The sequence below is a fragment of the Siphateles boraxobius genome, unplaced genomic scaffold, assembly GCF_051911475.1.
Source record: "Siphateles boraxobius isolate OS27281-9 unplaced genomic scaffold, OSU_SipBor_1 1, whole genome shotgun sequence".
Classification (NCBI taxonomy): Eukaryota; Metazoa; Chordata; class Actinopteri; order Cypriniformes; family Leuciscidae; genus Siphateles; species Siphateles boraxobius.
The window spans coordinates 8,931,733-8,956,403 of record NW_027508699.1 but is presented as its reverse complement, the minus strand read 5'-3'; the positions used below and the strand labels follow the sequence as shown (position 1 = coordinate 8,956,403).

General features: G+C 42.5%; 1 protein-coding gene across 2 annotated transcripts in view; it reads right to left on the bottom strand.

Moving 5' to 3' along the window:
* LOC143706786 (matrix metalloproteinase-16-like) overlaps positions 1 to 24,671 on the bottom strand; it is a 59,430-nt gene that overhangs the window by 27,203 nt on the left and 7,556 nt on the right. For both annotated transcript variants that reach the window (XM_077199125.1, XM_077199201.1), the window contains exons 2-3: positions 12,614 to 12,762; positions 9,037 to 9,156 (exon numbers count right to left, since the gene is read on the bottom strand). In XM_077199125.1, the coding sequence (XP_077055240.1) occupies positions 9,037 to 9,156; positions 12,614 to 12,762 (269 nt within the window). The remainder of the gene's footprint in view (positions 1 to 9,036; positions 9,157 to 12,613; positions 12,763 to 24,671) is intronic.

Genomic DNA, 24,671 nt, shown 5'->3' with positions numbered 1-24,671 from the left:
ACAGCACATGCAGGTCCCCTACACGTTTTACTGACGACAGTGCAGTCAGAAAGACGGTTTTCAGTGATAGATATTTCAACCCCACGTGTCTAGTGGTTCAAATGGAAAAGCTTTCAGGGCCTCGAGGACCAATGAAAGATCCCACATGGGAACCGACGGGGGGCGCGGCGGATTCATCCTTCTAGCTCCTCTAAGGAAGCGGATGGCCAACTCGTGTCTTACCAATGACTGGCCGTGCGTCGATTCTGCGAACGCTGCCACGGCCGCCACGTATACACATTGAGCGTGGATGGGGAACTTCCCTTATCCAACAGCTCTTGTAGGAAGGTGAGCAGATGCGCCACCCCGCATGTCCGCGGTTCCAGATCTCTGTCGGTGCACCATCCAGAGAACACCGACCATTTAGACGCGTAGAGCCTTCTCGTGGAAGGGGCTCTAGACTGCGTGATCGTGTTCATCACTCCTTCTGGCAGGGCAACGAGTACCCGTTGATCAACCATAAATGCAGAGACCAGCGCTCTGGATTGGGATGCCAGATCGTGCCGCGAGCCTGAGAGAGGAGATCTGCCCTCACCGGATTCGGCCACGGAGCTGTATGTGACAGCCCTGCTAGTTCCGGGAACCAAATCTGATTCTCCCAACGCGGGGCTATGAGGAGCACCGAGTGGCGCGTTTCCCTGATTCTCTTGATCACCTGTGGCAACAGATAGACCGGAGGGAAAGCATATAGCGGGAGGCTGGGCCAAACCTGGGCCAGCGCATCCTCATCCTTCGAACAGACCGTCGGGCATTGAGCGTTGTCTTTTGACACAAATAGGTCGACTTCCGCTCTGCCGAATAGGCGCCACAGTTTCTGGACCGTTTGGGATGCAGGGATCATTCCCCTGGGGGAACGTTGTCCCTGGACAGTTTGTCTGGGCCGTCGTTCAAATGGCCAGGCACATGCGCCGCCCTCAGCGAGCGCAGGTGCATCGGAGACCAAATAAGGAGGCGTTCCGTCAGATTGCAGAGATTTCTGGATCTGACACCGCCCTGACGGTTTACATAGGATACCACAGACATGTTGTCCGAGCGGACAAGAACATGCTGGTCCTGTATGAACGGGAGGAAGCACTTCAGCGCGTTCTCGACCGCTATCATTTCCAGACAGTTTATGTGAAAACCCTTCTCCTGGTCTGACCACTGGCCAAAGGCCGGTCTGCCCTCGAACAGTGCGCCCCAACCCGAGTTGGACGCGTCTGACGAGATGACTTTACGATAAGAGATGGTTCCCATCATAACTCCCTGCTGGTACCAGTCGGCCACTAACCAGGGCTGCAGAGCTGCTATGCAGGCCTGAGTCACTCTGATTTTCTGGCCGCCAGACACCCGGCGGGACACGCGAGCATTCAACCAGCGTTGGAGCGGGCGCATGCGCAGTAGGCCCAGCTGGAGCACCGCTGCAGCTGATGCCATACAGCCCAACATTCTTTGAAATGTTTTCAAAGGGAGAAAGCTGCCCTTCTGGAAAGATGCGGCTAGGTGGCGAACACGGCGCGCGCGCTGTGTCGATAAACGAGCCGTCATGGTCACCGAGTCCAGTGCTATTCCTAAAAGGAAATTGACTGGCTGGGCAGTAATGAGCTCTTGGTCCAGTTGATCGTGAGACCCAAGCTTTCCAGATGACTGAGAAGCACTGTTCTGTGAGATAGCAGTTCTGTCTCTGACTGTGCCAATATCAGCCAATCGTCCAGATAGTTCATTATTCGCAGCCCCTGACTTCTCAGGGGGGCGAGCGCCGCGTCCATGCACTTCGTAAATGTACAGGGTGCCAGGGACAGGCCGAACGGCAGGACGGTGTAATGATATACCTGACCGTCGAAGGCGAATCTCAAAAATTGCCTGTGACGGGGTACTATCTGAATCTGAAAATAGGCATCCTTCAGATCTAGAGAAATAAACCAGTCCCTCGGGCGAACGTGCGTTAGGATTTTCCTGGTCGTAAGCATTTTGAACGGTCTTTTCGCAAGCACTTAGTTCAAATATCTCAGATCTAGGATAGGTCTGAAGGCTCCGTCCTTCTTGGGTACGAGAAAATATCGGCTGTAAAAGCCTGACTCGCTCAGAGAAGGCGGTACCTTTTCTATAGCCCCTTTGCACAGCAGCTTTGCTATTTCTGCGTGAAGTAGGTGTGCTACTTACGACATTCACAATCGTCGCGGTCCGGGCTTGAAAGCGCGGGGGACGGCGAATGAATTGAAGTGTATAGCCCTGCTTTATTGTGCTCAACACCCATTCTGAAATCCCTGGGATAGTTTCCCACGCAGCTATGTGAGCCGCTAGGGGGGAAATCGCCATTTGCGGGCTTGTGAAACTGAACCGGAGCCGAAAGCGCGGTGCGCGCGCTCTCGGTTCTGGGCAATGGCTGCTCGCTGAAAAGCCGAAACCGGCTGATTTATGTGAGATGTCCCAATCATAAGGGATGGGGAACAGTCTTTTGTCATTTTTTGACGCGCGAGCAGCGCTCCGGGCGGGAAAGCTTCCTGTAAGCGTGAGCGCGTGTGCGCGGGCACGAGACTTACAAGTGTATTTGATGCCCCGATCATAATGGATGGGGAGCGTTTTATTAATGCCCTGCGTTTTGTGATAACACTTAAACGCGCAGGCGCAGCCCGGGGGGAGGTTAGTGTTAGCAAGCGTGAACGCACTCAGGCGGGCACGAGACTTACATTCATAACCTGCTTTCTTTTGTGAAACTGACCCGGAGCCGAAAGCGCGGCGCGCGCGCTCTCGGTTCTGGGCAATGGCTGCTCGCTGAAAGCCGAGACCGTCTGATTTATATGAGATGTCCCAATCATAAGGGATGGGGAACATTCTTTTTTTTTTTTTTTTTTCACTTTTCGACGCGCGAGCAGCGCTCCGGGCTGAAAAGCTTCCTGTAAGCGTGAGCGCGTGTGCGCGGGCACGAGACTTACAAGTGTATTTGACGCCCCGATCATAATGGATGGGGAGCGTTTTATTAATGCCCTGCGTTTTGTGATAACACTTAAAACGCGCGGGCGGAGCCCGGGGGGAGGTTTGTGTTAGCAAGCGTGAACGCACTCTGGCGGGCACGAGACTTAAATCCGTAACCTGCTTTCTTTTGTGAAACTGACCCGGAGCCGAAAGCGCGGCGCGCGCGCTCTCAGTCCTGGGCAATGGCTGCTCGCTGAAAGCCGAGACCGGCTGATTTATGTGAGATGTCCCAATCATATGGGATGGGGAACATTCTTTTTTCACTCTTTGACGCGCGAGCAGCGCTCCGGGTGGAAAAGCTTCCTGTAAGCGTGAGCGCGGGCACTAGACTTACAAGTGTATTTGATGTCCCGATCATAATGGATGGGGAACGTTTTATTAATGCCTTGCGTTTTGTGATAACGCTTAAACGCGCGGGCGGAGCCCGAGGGGAGGTTTGTGTTAGCAAGCGTGAACGCACTCTGGCGGGCACGAGACTTACATTCATAACCTGCTTTCTTGATCGTGTAACAGAGCGGGCAGATAGTGGGCACAGACTTGTGGACACATTTCTTACATTCAACACTCGAGCGGCTTTTCTGCGCTTCATGAGAGTGTGCTCTGCGAGGTTCGGAGTGCTTATGTGTAGTGGTGAACACTGGGGCGTGGGCACTTTCATTACACTTACAACACCGACGGCATGAGCCGGACCAGACATTTTACTCATTTTGAGATTTTTCTGGGTCGCCGTGAAAACGGCGTTTGTGTGCAGGCGAGAGGGTCAACAGACCGGCTCGTTGGCTGCTAATTGAACCACTGCAGTAGCCTGTTTGAAGGGGACTGACAGGGAATAAACTTAAACACGCACGTCTTTTCGGAGGCGATGTGTCTGTTAGTAAGCGTGAGCGCTCGTGAGCGGGCACGTAACCTACATTCTTAATCTGACATTATACTCACTTGAGATTTCTCTGGGTCGCCGCGAGAACGGGAGGATGTGTGCAGGCGAGCGGGTTGCATTACCGGCTCGTTGGCTGCCAAATACACCACTGCAGTAGCCTTATCTAAGGGGACTGACATTGCGGGACATTTCGACGGCGGCGCGCAAGCCCGTCCGGGTCATGCAGAGAGCTCGAGAGGGCTCTGCATGACGCGCGAACGGGGACGCGAGGGCGGGGTAGCTCTCTTGTAACGTAAAGAGAGCTAGCCGCGTATTCGGTGGTCGAGCAGAACTGGAACAGTGTTTGTACGAGGGCGCGCGCACGAGTAGTGGGCACGGGACCTACATGTAACACAGATGATGCCCGTCCGGGTCATGCAGAGAGCTCGAGAGGTCTCTGCATGACGCGCGAACGGGGACACGAGGGCGGGGTAGCTCTCTTGTAACGTAAAGAGAGCTAGCCGCGTGCTCGTACGTGTCCCTCGGCCTCATTCTCAGATGCGACGGCAGTGAGGCTCGTGAGCGGCAGCTGCGCGTCGGTGAGGAGAGGCGGGGGGTGTTGAAGGCTTCGAGTCGAGCCCGCAGGGTCGACAGTGGAAGCGCTTCACAGCCGGAAGTGCGAGGCGTCTTAAAAAAGACACTCGCTGCTCTTTTAGAATAGGTTTTAGAATAGGTTTTAGCAAGGTAAAGGATACGTCGCCGGATAGCGTAGCTCGCACGGATGGCTGCAGGTGGCGAAGACGGCCGGCTTCCTCAGCGCTCTCCTAAGCTGGCTGTCCGCTGTTCGACGGCGGCGGTGGCTTCTCTCAGATCCAGCGATGCGAAGAGCTAGCTGAAGAGACGAAAATCAGGGAATTCAGCCTACAGCCCCTAGTGTTATACGCTAAGCCACGCCCATTCTGGCGGGCTGTGACGCTATGAAGGCGCGGGCGCCCTTCATTGGGCGTGACGTCACGCCGGGCTCACTGGTAGGCTGCAGCAGTTGCCCGCAGGGCAGCCAATGAGCACGCGAGATGGCCTGCTCTAGGTCTGCTAGCTGCTGCACTGCGTTGACAAGGAATACAAAATTAAGGATAATTTTTTGGCTTCAGTATCTCGAGAAGATGAATCTTTCCCGTAGCGTAAGCTAAACTTACGCAATACGAGAGAACCTCTCGTAAGAGAACTATATTTTCCAGTGTAGGCAGATTTTAAAAATCCCTAAAGCTGTGACGGAGGCCCGCTAGTAAGAGCTGTACAAGTAGACCTCCCTCCCCTGGCCTCTAGCAACTGAAGAGGCGCACTAGCAACTGAAGCTAGAGGCTGTTGTGTGTGACGTCCTTGTTAGCACAACCAATTCACATGCCGGATAGTTCATTTTATTACTAAATGGTTAAAGTAGTTGCATTAAGCATAATATTGTGAGAAATGTAAAGGGTTATGTTGCAGTTTCTTCTGGTACCAGGAAGAGTTTGTCTCTACTAGAGTGCCTGTATTATCTTTAGCAAATCTTCCGTTTAATCAGATATTAACATCAAAACCTTCCCACTGATCGAAATCCACCGCTATCAAAATATCATAGTAAAATACCCTCACCATAATGATTTGTTAATATCACAGAAAAGAGAGTATATTGTCATTTCCAAAGTGAATTTCACCGACTGCCCTTAGACTGGCATCTTTGCTGAATTCCCCACATTGAAGTCTTCATCTTCTTCTAACAGACTGAGAGGCCCTGAAAATCTCAGCTGACTTTTCTCTATAGAGGCCAGTCACTCACTGCCAAGCCTGTCTTCATTTACATTCCATTTGCATAGGTGGCCCATCAATTAAAAAAAACAGGATTTGAATAAATCATTTCCGTTATCGCCCGCTGTAACCTGGAAAGTCTAAATTGAGGTGAGAGAACACTCTATTTGCTCCGAGCCCTTTAGAAGGTAATCTTCAGGGAATTCAAATATGTTTCTTGAAGGTTAAAGAGTGAATGCTGGAGGTTATTATATGCTTGGCTGTGTGCTGTGTCTTCATTGCAGTGCAGGATCCACTGTAGGATGGCCGAGACGGGATGATTTGAGGGAAGTCTGCTGTTCCAAACTATTAGGTGTTGGTTGATCAAGGTTCAGTAAACTGTTCCTCATCTCAAATAATAGTAACCAAACCTTTTAGCCTTAACTTTACTTAAAGCTGCAGTCGGCAAGATTTTTTTCATCATATTCACTGAAACCGACACTATGCTTCGACAGAACAACATAAATCAGCCGGTTTTAGAAAAAACCCGCGCTTCTACCTCCACCTAGAGCCTGTTATTTGTTTTGCAAAAATCCACCGCTCCCGGTTCTTCTGGTCCAATCAGCGCAGGGCTGTGTGAGATCTGACTGTCAATCACAGTTCGTGCACATGCCACAGATCCCCCCTCCATCCTCGCGCACATTACTATATACACGCACTGACGAGCAGAAATTGAGAAAATGTTGTCTACAGTAAGTCCCCTCAATCTGCCAGACTTGCTGACTGCAGCTTTAAAGTTACAGTCCACCTATTTTAAGTGATTCCTTAGGAAACTTCTGTTAAACAATTTTGGCCAAATGACAACTACCTGCTAATACACTCGCATTCGCGTAAAGTAGCCTTGATGACAAGTTTGGATGAGTAAGGACAAAACGCATAAGTTTTAGTACGTCCAATGCCCTGTAGATAGTGATATCACTTCTTGTGTAGCAGAAATAAACTGCTGCACAAAATGTTAGGTGCCATGCAAAATAATTCAGCCGTAACCAACATTAAAGAGTTTCATATACTTCAATTAAAAAATGCAGTCAAGTAAAGAGTAAAAGTTGCTAATATCTTTGATTCTCAGTCAAGTACAGTAACTAATTACAATAACTCAAATACTTTACACCATTGTGAATACTTCCCTATATAATATGTAAAGTACGCCAGCAGAGCAGTATGTCCAAAGTATGTACACCAACAGAGTAGTATTCCCAAATTCACAGTATTCGAATAACAGTTGGCGAAAAGTCCCCCGATGACCTACTACTTCTGCCGAGATATATTCGATGGACACTTTACTATCCCATGAGGCCACGGAAGAGGATTTATGAATGACGGTGAAGTGACGCAACTGGTGCTGGTAGGTCACGTGACAGTAACAATATTGCGGATATAAGTTTGGATTACATTCATACACATACACAAACGCTACTTTTGCGTCATCGAAGGGTAACGCCCCTTTTTGGGGGAAAACGAATGGATACGGGGTTACAGAGGTGTCCCTTTGAAATGGTCGAAAACTGGATTAATGACCCCACGCAGTGGTCGAATATGAACTATTCAGACATCTACCACTATCTCGTGGAATCACCAAAATGTAGCCTATTTTTTTGGTCATTAACACACTCACAGTATGACAAACTAGACGATGAGGCCATGAGGGATGTTCCATTGTGGCGGTTTGTATTTTGGTGAAGAAATGATTTTTTTCATCTTCCGAGAATTCAACACCGGTAAATACACTATTATCTCAGACCATGCCTCTGTTCGTTCAAGATTGCTTGTGAAATTATAAATTAAAGATGTTAACCAAACCTAAAGTGATGGGAAAAGATGAGATGCCAGGAAAAGATTAGTCTATAATAGTTTTTGCGTTTACTTGCATAACATTTGTGTTGACATAGGCTATATATTTCCTCCCAGCTCTTTATTTCATTCTCCAAAGGTTCTCTGGGGAAATTTTTCGTAGAAATCTTATGACTGAATAAAACTTTCTTGAGCAATTCAAACGTTTTGCAAGTGAACGCAGAATAGAGATTTAACGTTAATTTGTTAGGATCATATAGACCAACGCTACATATTTTGACGTACAATGTAAACCTTTTTACAACTTTCAGAGTCCTAGCACTCTAGACACAAGCAGAAACCAGCCAAGTCCACTTTAGTCCTAGCCTGCCACTATTTCAACAGTAAAATCAGTTAACAGCCAAGGTAGCGTGCCTAGTGAGAGCTAATCACGTAGCTGCTAGCAGCTAACTAGTATAGCTAGTCGACAACAAAACTATGTAATAGTTAGTTAAATATGATCCAAGTGACATGGCAAATCGTCTAGTTTGTCATACTGTGAGTGTGTTAATGACTGAATATGAGTGTGTAGATGTCTGAATAGTCCATATTTGGCCAATGTGTGGGGTCATTAATCCAGTTTTCGACCATTTCAAAAGGACACCTCTGTAACCCCGTATCCAGAAGCTTCTTTAAATACCGGTTCAAGGTCCTCAGCCGGCAAAGAGAGTGTGTATGTTTGTGCCATTTTTGCTATCAAGAAACTTTGCAGATCTAGAGCGAGTTCTGTTCTCAGAGGAATCCGTTCGTTTTCCCCCAAAAAGGGTTGTTACGCTTCGATGACGCAAAAGTAGCGTTGATCTATACTATAGAACATACTTTGAATACGGTAAATTTTAATTCATGGTAACTACTCAGACAGTATGTGATTTCAGATGCACCGACAGTGTTTAATTATTTAAAAAAAATACAGTGTTTTTTCCCTTTCTTGAAAAGTACCAGTTGGACATGCAATGTTTCCGCCCAACAGGGACGAAATGTTAAAACATACACGCTTATGTAAGACTGTCCATGTACAGTATATTGAATAATAATTGTAACATACAAATATGAATTTCATAAATTCCAATTATAACATTTGCTTTCATTAATATCATTATGGAAAATAAATATATGGTTTGATTTAATTTTGGCTGTTACTGGCTATTTAAATCTAGCGGGTTTGATGTCTCGCAAATACAATGACTCTGGTAGTGACGATTCTGTCTGTCTGACCAATCAGTGATCTACAGTGCTTCAACGTCACAATTTAGTATCGGTACAGTACGCTTGGAACCTCAACAGAGGTGGTACCATTTAAAGCAAGCCGAAGCGAGCCGTACCGTACCATGCAGTGGAAAAGCGCCACAAGTGAGCCATACCGAGCCGAACCGTACCGTACCATGCAGTGGAAAAGCACCAAAGTGAGCCGTACCGAACCGTACCGTTCCATGCAGTGGAAAAGCGCCATTAGATCTTGTCTGAGCTATATTTATAGCTCAAATTGTTAGGTCATGCACACTAACAGAGACATCATGTCTCTCTCTAACCTGTATGTGATGTGTGTGCGTTGCCACTTCTGTCCAGTTAGTGCATAACGCTTCTTCCTGCGGGATCCAGATTTGCCCTCAAGCTGGTCTGGCACCCCACATCTGGGTTTCTTCATCCAGCTAGAAGAGAAGAGAAGAGGAGTGAGATTATTTCTGCCCTTCATCCAAAAAACAAAACAAAAAACACTAAGTTAGCTAAAGTTACAGCTTTAAGGCATAACTATAAAAGAGTTAATGGATTTAAAAATAGCCAGTTCTGTGTTTATTCATCAGAATACTGTAAAATGTAAAATGTGTGTGTGTGTGTGTGTGTGTGTGTGTGTGTGTGTGTGTGTGTGTGTGTGTGTGTGTGTGTGTGTGTGTGTGTGTGTGTGTGTGTGTGTGTGTGTGTGTGTGTGTGTGTGTGTGTGTGTATGTGTGTGTGGGGTGCGTGTGTGTTTATGTATATATGCTGGAGATGTCGAAGACAAAAAAAATGTCGAGGGAGATCTTTAATAAATCCAAAAAGTTACCAAAAAACATGCAGGAGATCACAAGAATAAAGTTTAGCACAACCACACTAACACAAACAACACTGAACAAAGGGAACAAATGGCTTAAATACATAAAGGAACAGGGAACAAGTGAGTACTTAATTAGAAACCCACAACAAATGAGTAATTAGGACTACGCCAAACAATGACAATGAAAACTAAGACTAGACAGAACAAAAAAAGACAAGGATGTGACATTGGACCCAAGGTGGACCCCACTGGTTGAAGGTGGAGTGATGGGCTTAGCAGGCCGAGGCCAAAACAGGGGATCCACCTGTCAAGGCGAAGCTGCCGACCTGAAGACTCGAGGTGGATCTGCACAGCAGAGTGGAGTAAACAGAGGAGATGCAGAGAAACTGAAGGGAGCCAGGGGAAGCGGGGATGAACAACTGGCTGGCTTAGGTAGAGGAGGAGGGAGAGGGAGGCTAGGTGGGACCATCATCGACGAAGGAGACTTGGAACTGGGCGGCACGAGCGGAGACGCAGGAGACTTGGAGCAGGGAGGGACCAATGGAGATGCAGGAGACTTGGAGCAGGGAGGGACCAATGGAGATGCAGGAGACTTGGAGCAGGGAGGGACCAATGGAGATGCAGGAGACTTGGAGCAGGGAGGGACCAATAGAGATGCAGGAGACTTGGAGCAGGGAGGGACCAATGGAGATGCAGGAGACTTGGAGCAGGGAGGAACCAATGGAGATGCAGGAGATTTGGAGCTTAGTGGGACCGGGGGGGTGGGGGATGGGAGACTGTGTAGAAATCACTCTTCTTCACACAACAACACAGAAACCTTGCACAGCTCACCCTCAGCACTGGGAGTACGGGTAGGGCTCTATTCCAATCCCTCGAACTCTTTGATGACACCCACTGATACTGACGATGTTGCCGACTCACGCACCTGGTCAGACATACTATTGGACTCGGGCTCCCGGGCGAAGTATGGCTCAGGTTTCGGCTCTGGTGCTCTATCCATGGAGGGCTCAGGCTCTGTGTCTGCGGTGGACTCAGGCATAAACACCATGTTGGGTGTTGTTGGTGGTTCTCTACTGGGTCTCTGGGTCATGAGTGTGGCTGGCATTGGCAGATGGTCATTGGAGAGTTGTTGTTAGCCAGCACCCACTCCACAAATGCAGTAAATTTCCTTCGAGAACCATTAGGCCAGGCCTGCCTTACACTGCTCATTTAAGCTGGTCAGGAAAAACACACACAGGGAGTGGTCAGGGAAGTTGGTAATGCACGCCAGGTCTAAAAAGTCACTCGTGTGGTCCTCGAGGGTTTTATTTTCTGATCGCAGGAAGATCTATTTCTTGTTCGATCTTCTGTCACATTGTGGCTGTAATGAGCGCACAAAGACAACAAAAACAGTCTTTAATAAATCCATAAATGTAATAAAGAACACGCAGGAGATCACAGGAACAAGTTTAGCACAACAACACTGATTTAAACAAGACTGAACTCTGAACAAAGGGAACTAAGGCCTAAAATACACAGGGAGACCAATCAAAGGAACTGGGAACAGATGAGTACTTAATTAGAAACTATGACAACGGATGAGTGATTAGGAATAAACCAAGCAATGACAATGAAAACTAAGACTAGACAGAATAAAACAAGAGAACGTAACTGTCCAAGAGAACGATATGTCAATATCACAGACATTCAGCACCAAAATTATAGTCATCAAAATCACACTATCTGTAACTTCATGAAAAAATTTTCTTGAAACCTGCTGTTGTCTTTCATAACAATCTTTTTTTTTACATGAGAGATGAAATTTCACAATATCAGCTAAAATTAATTAGCATTTGCAACCCTACTACACAGGATGTTTAGATAAAAGATATATTTATTTATATCACTGAATGTGAAAAACAAGGCCTGATCTTAATTATCAATAAACCATAACACAGAGAATAAAAATAACTGTTTAAAGGCAGATTGAAACAGAGAGTGTTATGCTCTATAACACTGTCGCTTTTCTCCTCAAATCACTTACACAAGCAGTAGAAAATGTACTCAAAATAGTTTAGATTGGAAAATGGCATGTGGTGTCCAAGCTAAACATCAGAGACCAGGGTCGAAACTTTCAGTCCAAAGAAAAAGTGATACAATTTAATTGATTTATTATTGGAAAACTTTTACTGGAATAAAAATATCATGGTTTCAGTATTTCTTTTAGTCCACATTTTTGCACTACAGTACATAGCTCATTATATACATGTCATCATGTTTACACATGTGGTGTGATGATATTAAAATAGTTTTGTGTTGACCTACTACTCAGTAACACTCAACCCTGAAACATTTGGAATGTAACAAGGTGAAATAGCTGTTCATGAATCCTAGACTTATTGTAACAGGGTATTCTAATGCTTTAGGGTTAGGCTAATAACCTTATTGGCATTTTGTAAGGCTGTAACCTTAGGATTAGAGGTAATAGTTTAAGAATATGCCATTTCAATACCCATAGTATTTAGTTGGTCTAGTACTTGGACCTTGAAAATATGATTTCCTTTTCAAATTATTATTATTATTTTTTTAATCATGCGAAAATGTCATGGTTTCATGAGAATGGGCACTTTGTAATCATATTAAATTAAAAGTTTTAATAATTTTTGTCATCCTTTAAAGAAGAACACTTGATGTGTTGACTAACATACTAAAGCACTAGTAAAGTAGTAATATGTGAAATATTGATTATAATTTTAACTGTGTTATTCAATATTTAAAGTTAAAATATTTGTCTAAATGTACTAAACTGCATCTTCATCATTATAAATGTGTAATTAGAATTTAAATACAGTGCAAGTTTCAATAAAAATTACATTTAAAGTATATTTTAGCTTACTTAGTGCTTGTCAGTACATTCAACAATAAACAATATTATTTCCATATTATTATTATTATTATTATTATTATTATTTCCATAATAAGTACTCTTTTTAAAAGTTCATGCTAAAGTGTACTTCATTTTCACAAAGGGTGTTTTGTTATAGTGTGTTGCTTCAGTGTAACAGTGAATGTGTGTGCTTAGCAGTAGTACTCACTCTACAGTGTCCTTGTTTAGAGTCCCTGTGATGTTTAGTCCGTACTTGTGCTGCATGGCAGCAATAGCAGAATGCATGGTTTGCACTGATCGCAGGACGGCCATGTTAGGTTGCGTATGGTGGAGGTAGCCATACCTCTGTAACCACGCCTGCAAGAGACAGAACAAACATAACCTGACAACATGTCCTCAGCTAAACCCCAAGGATCAGCTGTAGCTTAAGCAACAGAACAATGAGAAGGAGCTAAATTGTTTGTGCTGTGAAAAGCTTGTGAAAAAGAAGTACATTTACATTTACATTTAGTCATTTAGCAGATGCTTTTATCCAAAGCGACTTACATCTGAGGACTAAAGCAAGCGAGTCATTGTGAAGAGGGAAGAACGACGCAAGAAGTGCTCAAAATACAAAGTTCAGGCATTGCTCAGAGTAGCACAAGCCAGACAAGGGAAGATTTAAAAGGGAAGGAAAGATTTAAAAGAGAAGAATTATTATTATTATTATTATTATTATATATATAATTTTTTTTTCATAGAAGAGATGAGTTTTCACTTGTCTTTTGAATGCTGTCAGGGATTCTGCATTATGGATGAGGGTGGGGAGATCATTCCAACAGCATGGAACCGTGAATGAGAATGTTCTGGAGAGTGCCTTAGCGCTCCTTGGCCGATCACTTCTGGTAGGGACGTAGACTTGTAGTAGGGAGTGAAAGTAGGACGGAGCTGAGTCTGTGGTAGATCTGTAAGCAAGCGTCAAAGCTTTGAATTTAATGCGAGCAGCGAGTGGTAGCCAATGCAGTGAGATGAACAGAGGAGTGACGTGAGCCCTTTTGGGCTCGTTGAAGACAAGGCGGGCTGCAGCATTCTGGATCATTTGTAGAGGTTTAGTAACACATGATGGAAGTCCAGCTAGAAGAGCATTGCAGTAATCAAGCCTAGAAATAACCAGGGCCTGGACGAGAAGTTGTGTTGCATGCTCAGTTAGGAAAGGCCTGATCTTCCTGATGTTATACATTGCAAACCTGCATGATCGAGCTGTCTTTGTAATGTGGTCTGTGAAGGTCCACATTACTTCCACATTAGAAGTGTGCTTAATTGTATTGAATGTGCACTTGTAGTGTACCTCAAATTTTAAAAGAATATTTAAAGAAAACTGTAATCTAATACTATTGAAATAAAAGGCCACTTAAGAGTACTTAAAGAGAGTGCCCTTTTATGACTGTTTCTTAACACACTTAAGTACACTTTGTAATAATAATGTTAAATTAAAGGTTGTACTTTAAAGAGTATTTAATAATTATGTTTTAATATTTTGTTGTGCTTTAGAGAAGTACACTAACATACTAAAGCACATGTTTGATTTAATATCTGTGGTGTGTTATTTAATATCACATTTAAAGTTAATATACAGTATTTTAAATGTTCTAAATTGCAGCTTCATTGTTTCAAATGCGAACTTACAAATAGCCTATATGTAAATGCATGACATTCAAGTTTCAATAAAGATGGAATTAAAGAACATTTTAGTTTGTCATAAAGGCTCATCACATTCGGCAGGAAACTTTAACCATATTTCAAAGACAATAGAAGTAAATGTGAAATTACAAGTCGTAATTAAGTATGTAAAAAAAACGCTCTTAAATTCAACTAATTGCATTTCATCTAAATATAGACTTTAATATATTGTGCCTACCAAATGAGAAAGTACTGCAGAGTTTGTTTGGACATGTCACATGGCATTTGACGTCAACAATAGTAGATTTATAGCGTCTTGCCGCTCTTTTACTTTGCTAAGCAGTAGCCTACATTATATTGTTAGCGGCAATTTATTATTAGCATTTAGCATTGTTTCTTTCCTGCTTTACATGACCCCTATCACCTATCAGAACAGAGCTGTGGCCATTTTTAGGTTGCTCTAGTTGAGAAAAATGTTAAATAATGGCCAAAAACTTTCACGGTTACAGTTTCATCATTAGTTTTAACATGTAACACACTTCCATAAATGCTAACTTTGAAATGTATTCAGAACTACAACCTAGCAAACTGCTCTTACTACTTTTACCATACCTTTAAATAACAGAAATAGAAAGAGTAGTAGGCTATGTTAAAATATAGTACTGAATTCACTAAAAGGCAGAACTAGAGAACACTAACGTTAATGTGTGAGCAAAATAACTTTTATGAACTCTCTCTGTTGTTGAAATGAACAGTAATGGCCTGTTGCAATGCGTCCTATGAGAGCGGTGATTCGAGTAGATAATCTGAAGGTACATGTGAAGATCATTTCATTCCAGACAACATTATGCTGGAAAGAGCTTTTAAGATAATGTACTTGTTGAGGTCAAATATTCTTTGGAACAATCTATAAACAAAAGGCAAACTAAACGTTTTAGTGCTCTGCAGCCACTTAAATCAATAATTCAGTATGAATGTTTGTATATGTAAACGTATGATACAGTATGTTAAACAATATATAATACAATGTTAGTGTTGTACCGTTTAAAGGACATTAGGTTATATTGTAGCCCTAGTTCTCATCATGAGAGCAAAAACAATTGAGAGCCAAATTGATTCTCCAGCATTAATCAGCCTCTGCGTCTCTAACAAACACAAGGGCTGATTACTAATTTATATGAAGAAAACACAGATGTGCAATAGAGCCGTAGGGGTCTGGGATGGCAGGGTGTAACCATGGTGATAAAGAGTCATAGATAGAAGCAACTTTGTCATCCTCCGTGTGTTGTAATCACTCTCTTGTGAAGCTATAAATACAGAGCTCAGCCAAACTGATGCGCACTAAAGATGTCAATGAAGGGGGAAAAAAAATTCCACGTTAATATACTCAATGTGTGTCAAATAAAACCAGGATTGCTCTGCGGGTAAACACACAGGCGCTCTCAAACTTGTGTTTATGCATAAATAATAAAGCAATGTAATGAAAACATTAGGTGCAAAAATGAAGCATCAAGCAAACATGATCGTATAATTAACATATTCTCATATTCGACTGTGTTCCAACATCCCCAACCGAAGGAATTTAATCCAAACGAGCCAATCTCTCCAAGATTTGTTTTTATATTTTTTTCACAAGTTTAATTGTTTATTAAGCCGACAAAGCAAAGAAAGAACAAAGAAAGGGAAAAACAGAGAGAAAAGAAAAAAATACAAGTTCAGTTTAAAATGTGCACAATACAAGGTACTCTACCATTCAAAAGTTTGGGGTCGGTAATATGTTTTAGAAAGAAGTCTGTTTTAATGCTCACCAATTTCTTTGATAAAAAAATACAGTAATAAGAGCACTATTGTGAAATATTGTTACAGTTTAAAATAATTGTTTTCTATTTGAATATACATTAAAATGTATTTATTCCTCTGATCAAAGCTGAATTTTCAGCATCATTACTCCAGTTCAGTGTCACATGATCCTTCAGCAATCATTTTAATATGATGATTTGATGCTTAAGAAACATTTCTTATTATTCTCAATTTTGAAAACTGTTTTAAAAAAAACTGCTTAATATTTTTGTGGAAAAAGTGTTGGATTTTATATATATATATATATACTGGTACTTCTAAAAAAATTAGCATATTGTGATAAAGTTCATTATTTTCTGTAATGTACTGATAAACATTAGACTTTCATATATTTTAGATTCATTACACACAACTGAAGTAGTTCAAGCCTTTTATTGTTTTAATATTGATTATTTTGGCAAAAAAGTAAAGAAAAACCAAAAATCCAAAAAAATTGCATATTTCATCCGACCAATAAAATAAGTGTTTTTAATACAAAAAAAGTCAACCTTCAAATAATTATGTTCAGTTATGCACTCAATACTTGGTCGGGAATCCTTTTGCAGAAATGACTGCTTCAATGCGGTGTGGAATGGAGGCAATCAGCCTGTGGCACTGCTGAGGTGTTATGGAGGCCAAGGATGCTTCGATAGCGGCCTTAAGCTCATCCAGAGTGTTGGGTCTTGCGTCTCTCAACTTTCTCTTCACAATATCCCACAGATTCTCTATGGGGTTCAGGTCAGGAGAGTTGGCAGGCCAATTGGTCACTGTAATACCATGGTCAGTAAACCATTTACCAGTGGTTTTGGCTATGTGAGCAGGTGCCAGGTCGTGCTGAAAAATGAAATCTTCATCTCCATTAAGCTTTTCAGCAGATGGAAGCATGAAGTGCCTCAAAATCTCCTGATAGCTAGCTGCATTGACCCTGCCCTTGACAAAACACAGTGGACCAACACCAGCAGCTGACATGGCACCCCAGACCATCACTGACTGTGGGTACTTGACTTCAGGCATTTTGGCAATTCCCAGTGCTGCTTCTCTGTAGCCCAGGTCAGACGCTTCTGCCGCTGTTTCTGGTTCAAAAGTGGCTTGACCTGGGGAATGCGGCACCTGTAGCCCATTTCCTGCACACGCCTGTACACGGTGGCTCTGGATGTTTCTACTCCAGACTCAGTCCATTGCTTCTGCAGGTCCCCCAAGGTCTGGAATCGGTCCTTCTCCACAATCTTCCTCAGGGTCCGGTCACCTCTTCTCGTTGTGTAGCGTTTTTTGCCACACTTTTTCGTTCCCACAGACTTCCCACTGAGGTGCCTTGATACAGCACTCTGGGAACAGCCTATTTGTTCAGAAATTTCTTTCTGTGTCTTACCCTCTTGCCTTCTGGACAGCAGTCAGGTTGGCAGTCTTACCCATGATTGCGGTTTTGAGTAATGAAACAGGCTGGGAGTTTTTAAAAGCCTCAGGAATCTTAGAGTTAATTAGTTGATTCAGATGATTAGGTTAATAACTCATTTAGAGACCCTTTTCATGATATGCTAATTTTTTGAGATAGGAATTTTGGGTTTTCATGAGCTGTATGCCAAAATCATCAGTACTAAAACAATAAAAGATCTGAAATATATCAGTTGCTGTGCAATGAATTTAAAATATATGAAAGTTTAATTTTTATCATTACATTATGGAAAATAATGAACTTTATCACAATATGCTAATTTTTTGAGAAGGACCTGTATATTAAACTAAAAAAAATCTTTAGAACGATGGTGCTGTCAGGATGTTGATTCTGTTTATGCCGTTTACACGACACCGCTTTCAACTAAAATCTGAAAACTTTAATGTTTTTTTGCTGTTTATTTACAAAACATTTTTTTTTTGAAAATGATACTGTTATCGTCACTGTGTAAACTACAAAAAAGCAAATTTGTGAAAATGGTGATGTCATGCACACCCGTATCACGTGTTCATTCTATAGGAGCGTGAGTGTTTCTTGACAAACGTGACATCGCCATCTACTGGCCTGGCATGAATAATACAGCGGTTTTAGTCGTTTTCACAGATCCCTGTGAACGGGGATCGTTTTGATACCGTTATCGTCTATACACGAAAAATGCAAAGGAAAAAGTATTTTTAGTAAATCTTGTCCTGTAAACGTACCCTTAAGGGCTGTTTACATGACACCATTTTTAACTAAACGGAAGACTTTTTATGCATTTTGGCCGTTCATTTACACAACTATCTTTTGGATGGCTGAAAACGCAAACTTTTGAAAAGGGATTTTAAAGTGCAAGTTTTTGAAAACGTTCTCCGTGTAAACAAAAAAAAGGCGAATCTCTGAAGACGATGATGTTACGCACATGCGTATTACGTGTTTAGTCTATTGTGTTTCATCGTCATCCGACGGCCTGGCAGCAGAATACAGAGTTTACAATCTTTTTCCAGGATCCGTGTTCAGTGTCTGTGCGCGGAAAACTCAAAGGAAAAACTTTTTTTTCAAAAAATTTTAAGCATATCGTTGTCATGTAAACATACCCTTAGTTTGGTTTCACTCTGTGCCTGTATTTTTTGTAATTTTCCTGTGTCTCCTGAATTTTGTTATTAAGGACTGTTTTTTTGGTTGTGCGCTTTCTGTTACTTTATAAACATACTGTAAAATCTTTTTTTTTTAAATATATTTTACCTAATAATTGATTCCATGTCTTATATTACTATATTTCTCTGGGTGTCTAACATCAATCTTTCTGGGTGAATGTAATGATTTTGTTTTACACTTTTTAATAAAATATATTTAAGCTGCATTCGAAATAATAAAGCTTCTTATACTGTCCATATATATATATATATATATATATATATTGTTATGGAGAAAACGGTATTATTTATTTTGTGTATATTACCCACTTGCCTAATTGCCTTGACTCACTCAACACTGCAAGTTGATGGGCCAATAATATTTTCGTAACTGTAGACAGTCTACACATCTTTTCCAAATGAGTCAAATCAAATTGTTCCAGGATTTGTATAGTGTTTACAATAGTACAGGTTTTCTTAATGAAATGATTATGCTTTAAAAGAACATGAATTATCTCTGTTTGACAGAATCTGACAAGAGTGAATATTACCCACTGAGAGAAGAGATACTAAACAAAGAGATGACGTGAATCTTCGTGAAGGGCTAAAGCTGAACTCTCATAACACATATGCTAGCAGAACTTTAAAACATGAGATTTGATTTCAAAAGCGAGCCAGCTCAGGTTTTCTTGATGTTCAAAGTGCTTAGTCATTCAGAGGTGGTGGAGTGCATCCTGCCGCACATCTCACCCTACCATGACAACACGAAAATGATCAGTACCCTGAAGCTGCTGCCACGTTTATACCAGATGGCAGAGACAGACAGAAAAAGGGTATGGCGAGAAGATGATGATGAAAACATCGTTCTGGAGGACGCTGGAACAACAGAGTACCTTATGACTCTTGAGTGTATCCACTAAAGATGAAAACCCCATTCTGGTTTTCTTAAAACAGAGTTTGAGACGAGACTGTGTGCTTTTACATATTCTATGAGTACAGTCACATTCAAAGTGTCTGTTTTGTCATAATATCTGCAATGCTGTAAATGGTTTTGATACATTTATGGTAGACAATTTGCAGCTTTGAGTGCAACACAATTGTCAGTGTTACAGTCATTATGATGTGGCTTTTTGACTGTATTGCATATTTTATTGTTCCCAGTTGTATGTCTTTAGAATCCCCCTGTAGTCAATAATTGTATCCTTTAAAACTCATCTTTGATCACCAAAATTACATATTTAAATGGTTTTTACTTGAAAAAAAATCATCATACTCTAAAATAGCTTGAATGTAACTCTACACCCTTTCCTGATTTAGTATACGCAGTTCTATAAATATGCAAATTAGCCCCGCCTCCACTCACTCAAACCAGCTCAGAGATCCACGTTTCGATCACTCGTTGATGTGATTGGTTACAAGGTAGTTTGTGACGTCAGAAACATTTCAAATCGCGTTTTTTGAGACTGTCTTTGGTTCACTGCAGTTTTAAGGAGAAAATACTCTGCAATGGTGTTGAATGTGCACATAGTTTGTGTTAAAGCATATTAAAAACACCAAATAGAAATATAAACAACATTAAAAGCTGGATTTTCACCACATGGGAGACTTTAAATGATAGAATAAAATAATTTTTATGTGAGTATATATGTTCAATGTAATTTATAAGGTAATTCATACCTTTTAAAATGTCCTATGTATTTTAAAGTAAAATTAAATGTATTGTCTTTAAAAAATGGTTTAACCGTGAGTAAAGTAAGGTAACTTATAGGGTTATATATGGTTACACTTTATTTTAAGGTGTCATTGTTATAGTGTAATTATATATTTAAGTATAGTGTAATATAAATTAACTACAGTACATGTACTTACTATAGGGTTAGGGTAGGATTAGGATTTGGTTGAGGGCATGTAATTAGGCATAATTTACTGTTATTATTACTATGGTAATTACATGTAACATCTAACAAGAACACTGTAAAATAAAGTATTAGCTTATATTTATTTTAAGGTGACGTAGTTAAGTTGTACTTACTCAAGAACTGATTAATATTAATTAACTACATGTACTTACTATACAGTAATGGTTAGGGTTTTTTTAGGGTTTATTAATTGTAACGTCCTGGTTGCGTATGCAACCCACCGTTCCCTAAAGGAGGGAACGGAGGACGTAGTCGACGTCGACTGAACGGGGATCGCATCAGAGAGCCTATCATCTTCGAGTACTATTGAACGAGCCAATGTAATTGGCTTGCGTGATTCGCATCACACACTCCGCCCCCGCGGCGCGGGTATAAATACGGAAGTGGATGCACACACTAGTTGCTTTTTCGCTGAGGAGCCGAGCGTAACCCGGAGTCAGCGGTTGTCCAGCGGTAGTGGCAAGGGGACTACGCCCTCCGTTCCCTCTTTCAGGGAACGGTAGGTTGCATACGCAACCAGGACGTTCCCTTTAAGCCGATAACGTCGGACGTAGTCGACGTCGACTGAATGGGTATAACCTTTGAAAGCGCCACTTAAGGTGCCACCTTCCAGTGCCTAGACAAAAGCCTCCTGATGCCTCCGCAATTAAGTAATAAATTACTTAATTGCGGGGAAGGACAGGGCTTTGGCCAGGGAAGTCACTGCTGTTCCTACAGGATCACTGGGTAAGCGTTCCCGTACATTGGAAGGAAGGGACGCTGCGGAAGCACATCCTACCCAAAGTGAGGTAAATGTGGAAAATACACATATGAACAGGCCTAACACCAGACGTTCCGCACGTCCGACGTCGGAGGGTTAAATTCAACAGGGTTACATTTTAAGGGAACTCAACTGGAGTAGAAAGGCGCACGTATCCAGTCCATAGGAAGCAGCGGTTCAACTAGGTGTCGTCCAGCCCCCAACTCTAGAATCTGTTTAGCAAAGCATATCGTCAACGCCCAGGCGGAGCACTTTACACTCATCATAGAGGAGCTCAACACCTAAGTGGACATGTTGCATCTCGGAATTTTTACCGAAATGAAAGCAAGCACTAAGTGACCAACTTTGCTTGGAAACAGCCTTCCCTCTCTGCTGAATTCCTTGCAGATATTTGTAGAGCTGGTCTGAGGTCTATGGCTTGCGTTCTATACATGTCTAACCGCTATAAGCGAATGGACAGAGAAAGCCAGGGCTGGATCTGCCTCCTCCGGGGCAGCGCTTGCAGGCTCACCACCTGCTCCTATTACGGGAGAGGTAGGGACCTTGGGCACAATCTTAGCCGGGGTCTCAGCTTGTGAGAGTTAGCCGGCCCGAACTCCGGGCACAATACGTTGACCGAAAGCGAGCAAGTCCCTACCCTCTAGTAGAGACCACGCGAGCAGGAGAACTGATATAACAGAATATTTAACTCACTGCCTGCAGTGGCTCAGGGGCGGTCTCTGCAGTGCAGTTGCACCAGAGATAAGGCCCAAGAGGATAAAGAGGGACGCAAGGATTTACATTACCTTACTCCTCAGGAACCTGACGATCAGGACGTGCTTCTCCATACTTCTGCATCACGATGAGCGTCGTTTAAACACCGAGGCAACATCATTTTGAGGGAATGAAAACAGCCTACTCCAACCCATCTTGCAGGAAAGAGAGCACTGAAGTGATCGAAAGCTTTCAGGATCTCCTCTGGAGAGAAGACGCACTCAACGACTGGGTTCCACTTCTAAAGGCGTAAGCACGCTACCCATTTCTATGGGGTGGTCGCAGAAGTGATGGTAACTATCACGTGTCCCTGTGATAGCCACCTGAACCTCCGCGTTCAGATGTAAGACCGCCCGGAATCTCCAGGGGTAGAACACGGGTGCCATCGTGCCCCGTCCCTGAAAAAGTGTTCTGGGGAAGTCAGGAAGGCTGTCAATGGGAACCAGGTCTAGTTGGGCCAATAAGGGGCAATTATGAAGACCTGCTCCCTCCTGACCTGGCACCGTAGGTGCAAGCGACAGGTGCAAAAAGACAGGATCATTGCTCAACACAACATGTGAAGATCACTGAGCTTCAGAAGCATTTTCTGCTCAGCACTTGAGTGTGAGCAGTTCACTGAGATTCAGGAGCATTTCTGCTCAACACCTGAGCGTGATAAACTCACTGAGCTACAGGAGCATCTCTGCTCAACACTTGAGTGCGAAGAACTTCACTGAGCAACAGGAGCATTTCTGCTTAACACTGAGTGTGAAAGGATTCACTGAGCTTCAGGAGCATTGCTGCTCAACACCTGAGTGCGATGAACTTCACTGAGTTTCAGGAGGATTTCTGCTCAACATGACGTGTGAAGAATTCACTGACTTGAGCAGGCGCCAGACGACCCTGAATCGCAATCGCTTCTAGGAGGCTCACTGGGAAAACGCATTTCTGCAGGCCCCTGGGGCAGCTGAGAGCCAGTGTCTGTCCAAGGGTAGACCGCTCGGACAACACTGGCAAGGAGACGAAACCAGAGAGGCAACTGGGTGGCTCCGGAGTGGTCATGACCCAGCTGGACCCCAGGGGATGGAGTCTCCACTCACCCTGGCTCTAACTGTCATGAGGCTCGTCGGCGGCACGACTGAGTAGAGCGGAAATAGTGGAACAAAGCGTCCTCAGAAGCTTCAGACTACAAGGAGGAGGTGACGGGTGAGTCGTGACATGCAAGGGAAGCTTAACTCTTCGGGGTCGCCGATCACGCCGGCGTGATCAAGTTACATGACCAGTTTAAGACGTCGAAGCATAAAAACAAAGTCACGGTGAACGCTGCCGTCCACTTCTGTCGAAAGTGCTGGCTTGAAATTCTATTTTACTTTTTGTTTTGTGTTGATAGACCAAGTAAAAACGGAGATATGATCATTTAAACTTTATATAAAAAAATACTGACGCGTTCGTAAAAGAACGCCAGATGGGATGCGACAGCCGTTGCATTTATTCTAATAAATTCGTCGGTTTTTGTCATAAAACAAAACGGAGAAAAATGTGTGAATCTGCTGACTCTGCTATTCAGGCTGCACATTTTAGGGAATGGAGGAGGAGCCAACTGAGCTAAGACGGAAAATTGAAAGGCAGAGGATTTACGGAGTTGATAAAGAGAGACATATATACGTTATATATAGAGAGAGAGATTATTGCTAGTTTTTGGAAGAGTTTGAGTAGATTTTGAGAGTAGTTTAGGAGTAGTGTAGATAGTTAAGGTAGTTTAGGAGTAGTTTAGGAGTAGATTTAGATAAACTGTTTTGAGGAGAGGCACAGATAAAAAATAAAAATAAAAAAACACCTGATATTTGTTGTAAATAGTTGTATGTATAATTTGATTTTGTGTTCATTTTACCTTTTGTATGGTACATTTGCACTATTGAGGAACCCCTCTTACTCAAGGAATGAAATCCCTGTAATGTAGCTATCTGTGTAATTGTACATGAAGTGTTTTGAAGAGTTTCTAAGCAAAAAAGAAAAGAAAAAACGCCTATTGCCACACCTGCTTTTTGCTGCATATAGTTTAATTTTATCTCAATTTTATATTTTTTATGTTGTATTTGTACTATTTGGGAACTCTCTTACTCTGGGAATGCAAGGCCTTAAATATAGCTCTCTGAATAATTGTGTGCACAACATTTTTTAAAAAGTGGCTGAGCTAAAAAGAAAGAAAAAAAGCCTATGCTACACCCGCTTTTTTTTGTAAATCATATTTTTTTTTATATATAGCTTGATTATATCTGAATTGTACCTGTATATGTTGACATTTACAACTTGTGTTTACATTTTAAACCTTTTAAAATGCTTCATTGAGCATGTTTGTGTTTTTTGTAGTAGAAAAGCTATAATTTTTCTATTCGGATTTTGTTTTTTTTGTGTGATTTTGGGTCCAGTATGTTGATAGAGTACATCAAAGTGAAAAACTAATGGTCTGATCATATAGGTGATGTTGTGCTGAAAAAAATTATACCAAACATTGGTATGGTAAACATTTGTTTATGTTGCAAAATGTAAAAAAAATAAAAGTACTCAAAAACGGCCAAAATAGCCCAAGACTCCGAAGGGTTAAGCAACGGTCACAATGTCCAACAACTCAACAACTCAACAACTCAACAACTCCCCATTCACGCCGATTACATTGGCTTGTTCAATAGTACTCGAAGATGTTAGGCTCTCTGACGCGATCCCCATTCAGTCGACGTCGACTACGTCCGACGTTATCGACTGAAAGGGAACTATGCATAGTTTACTGT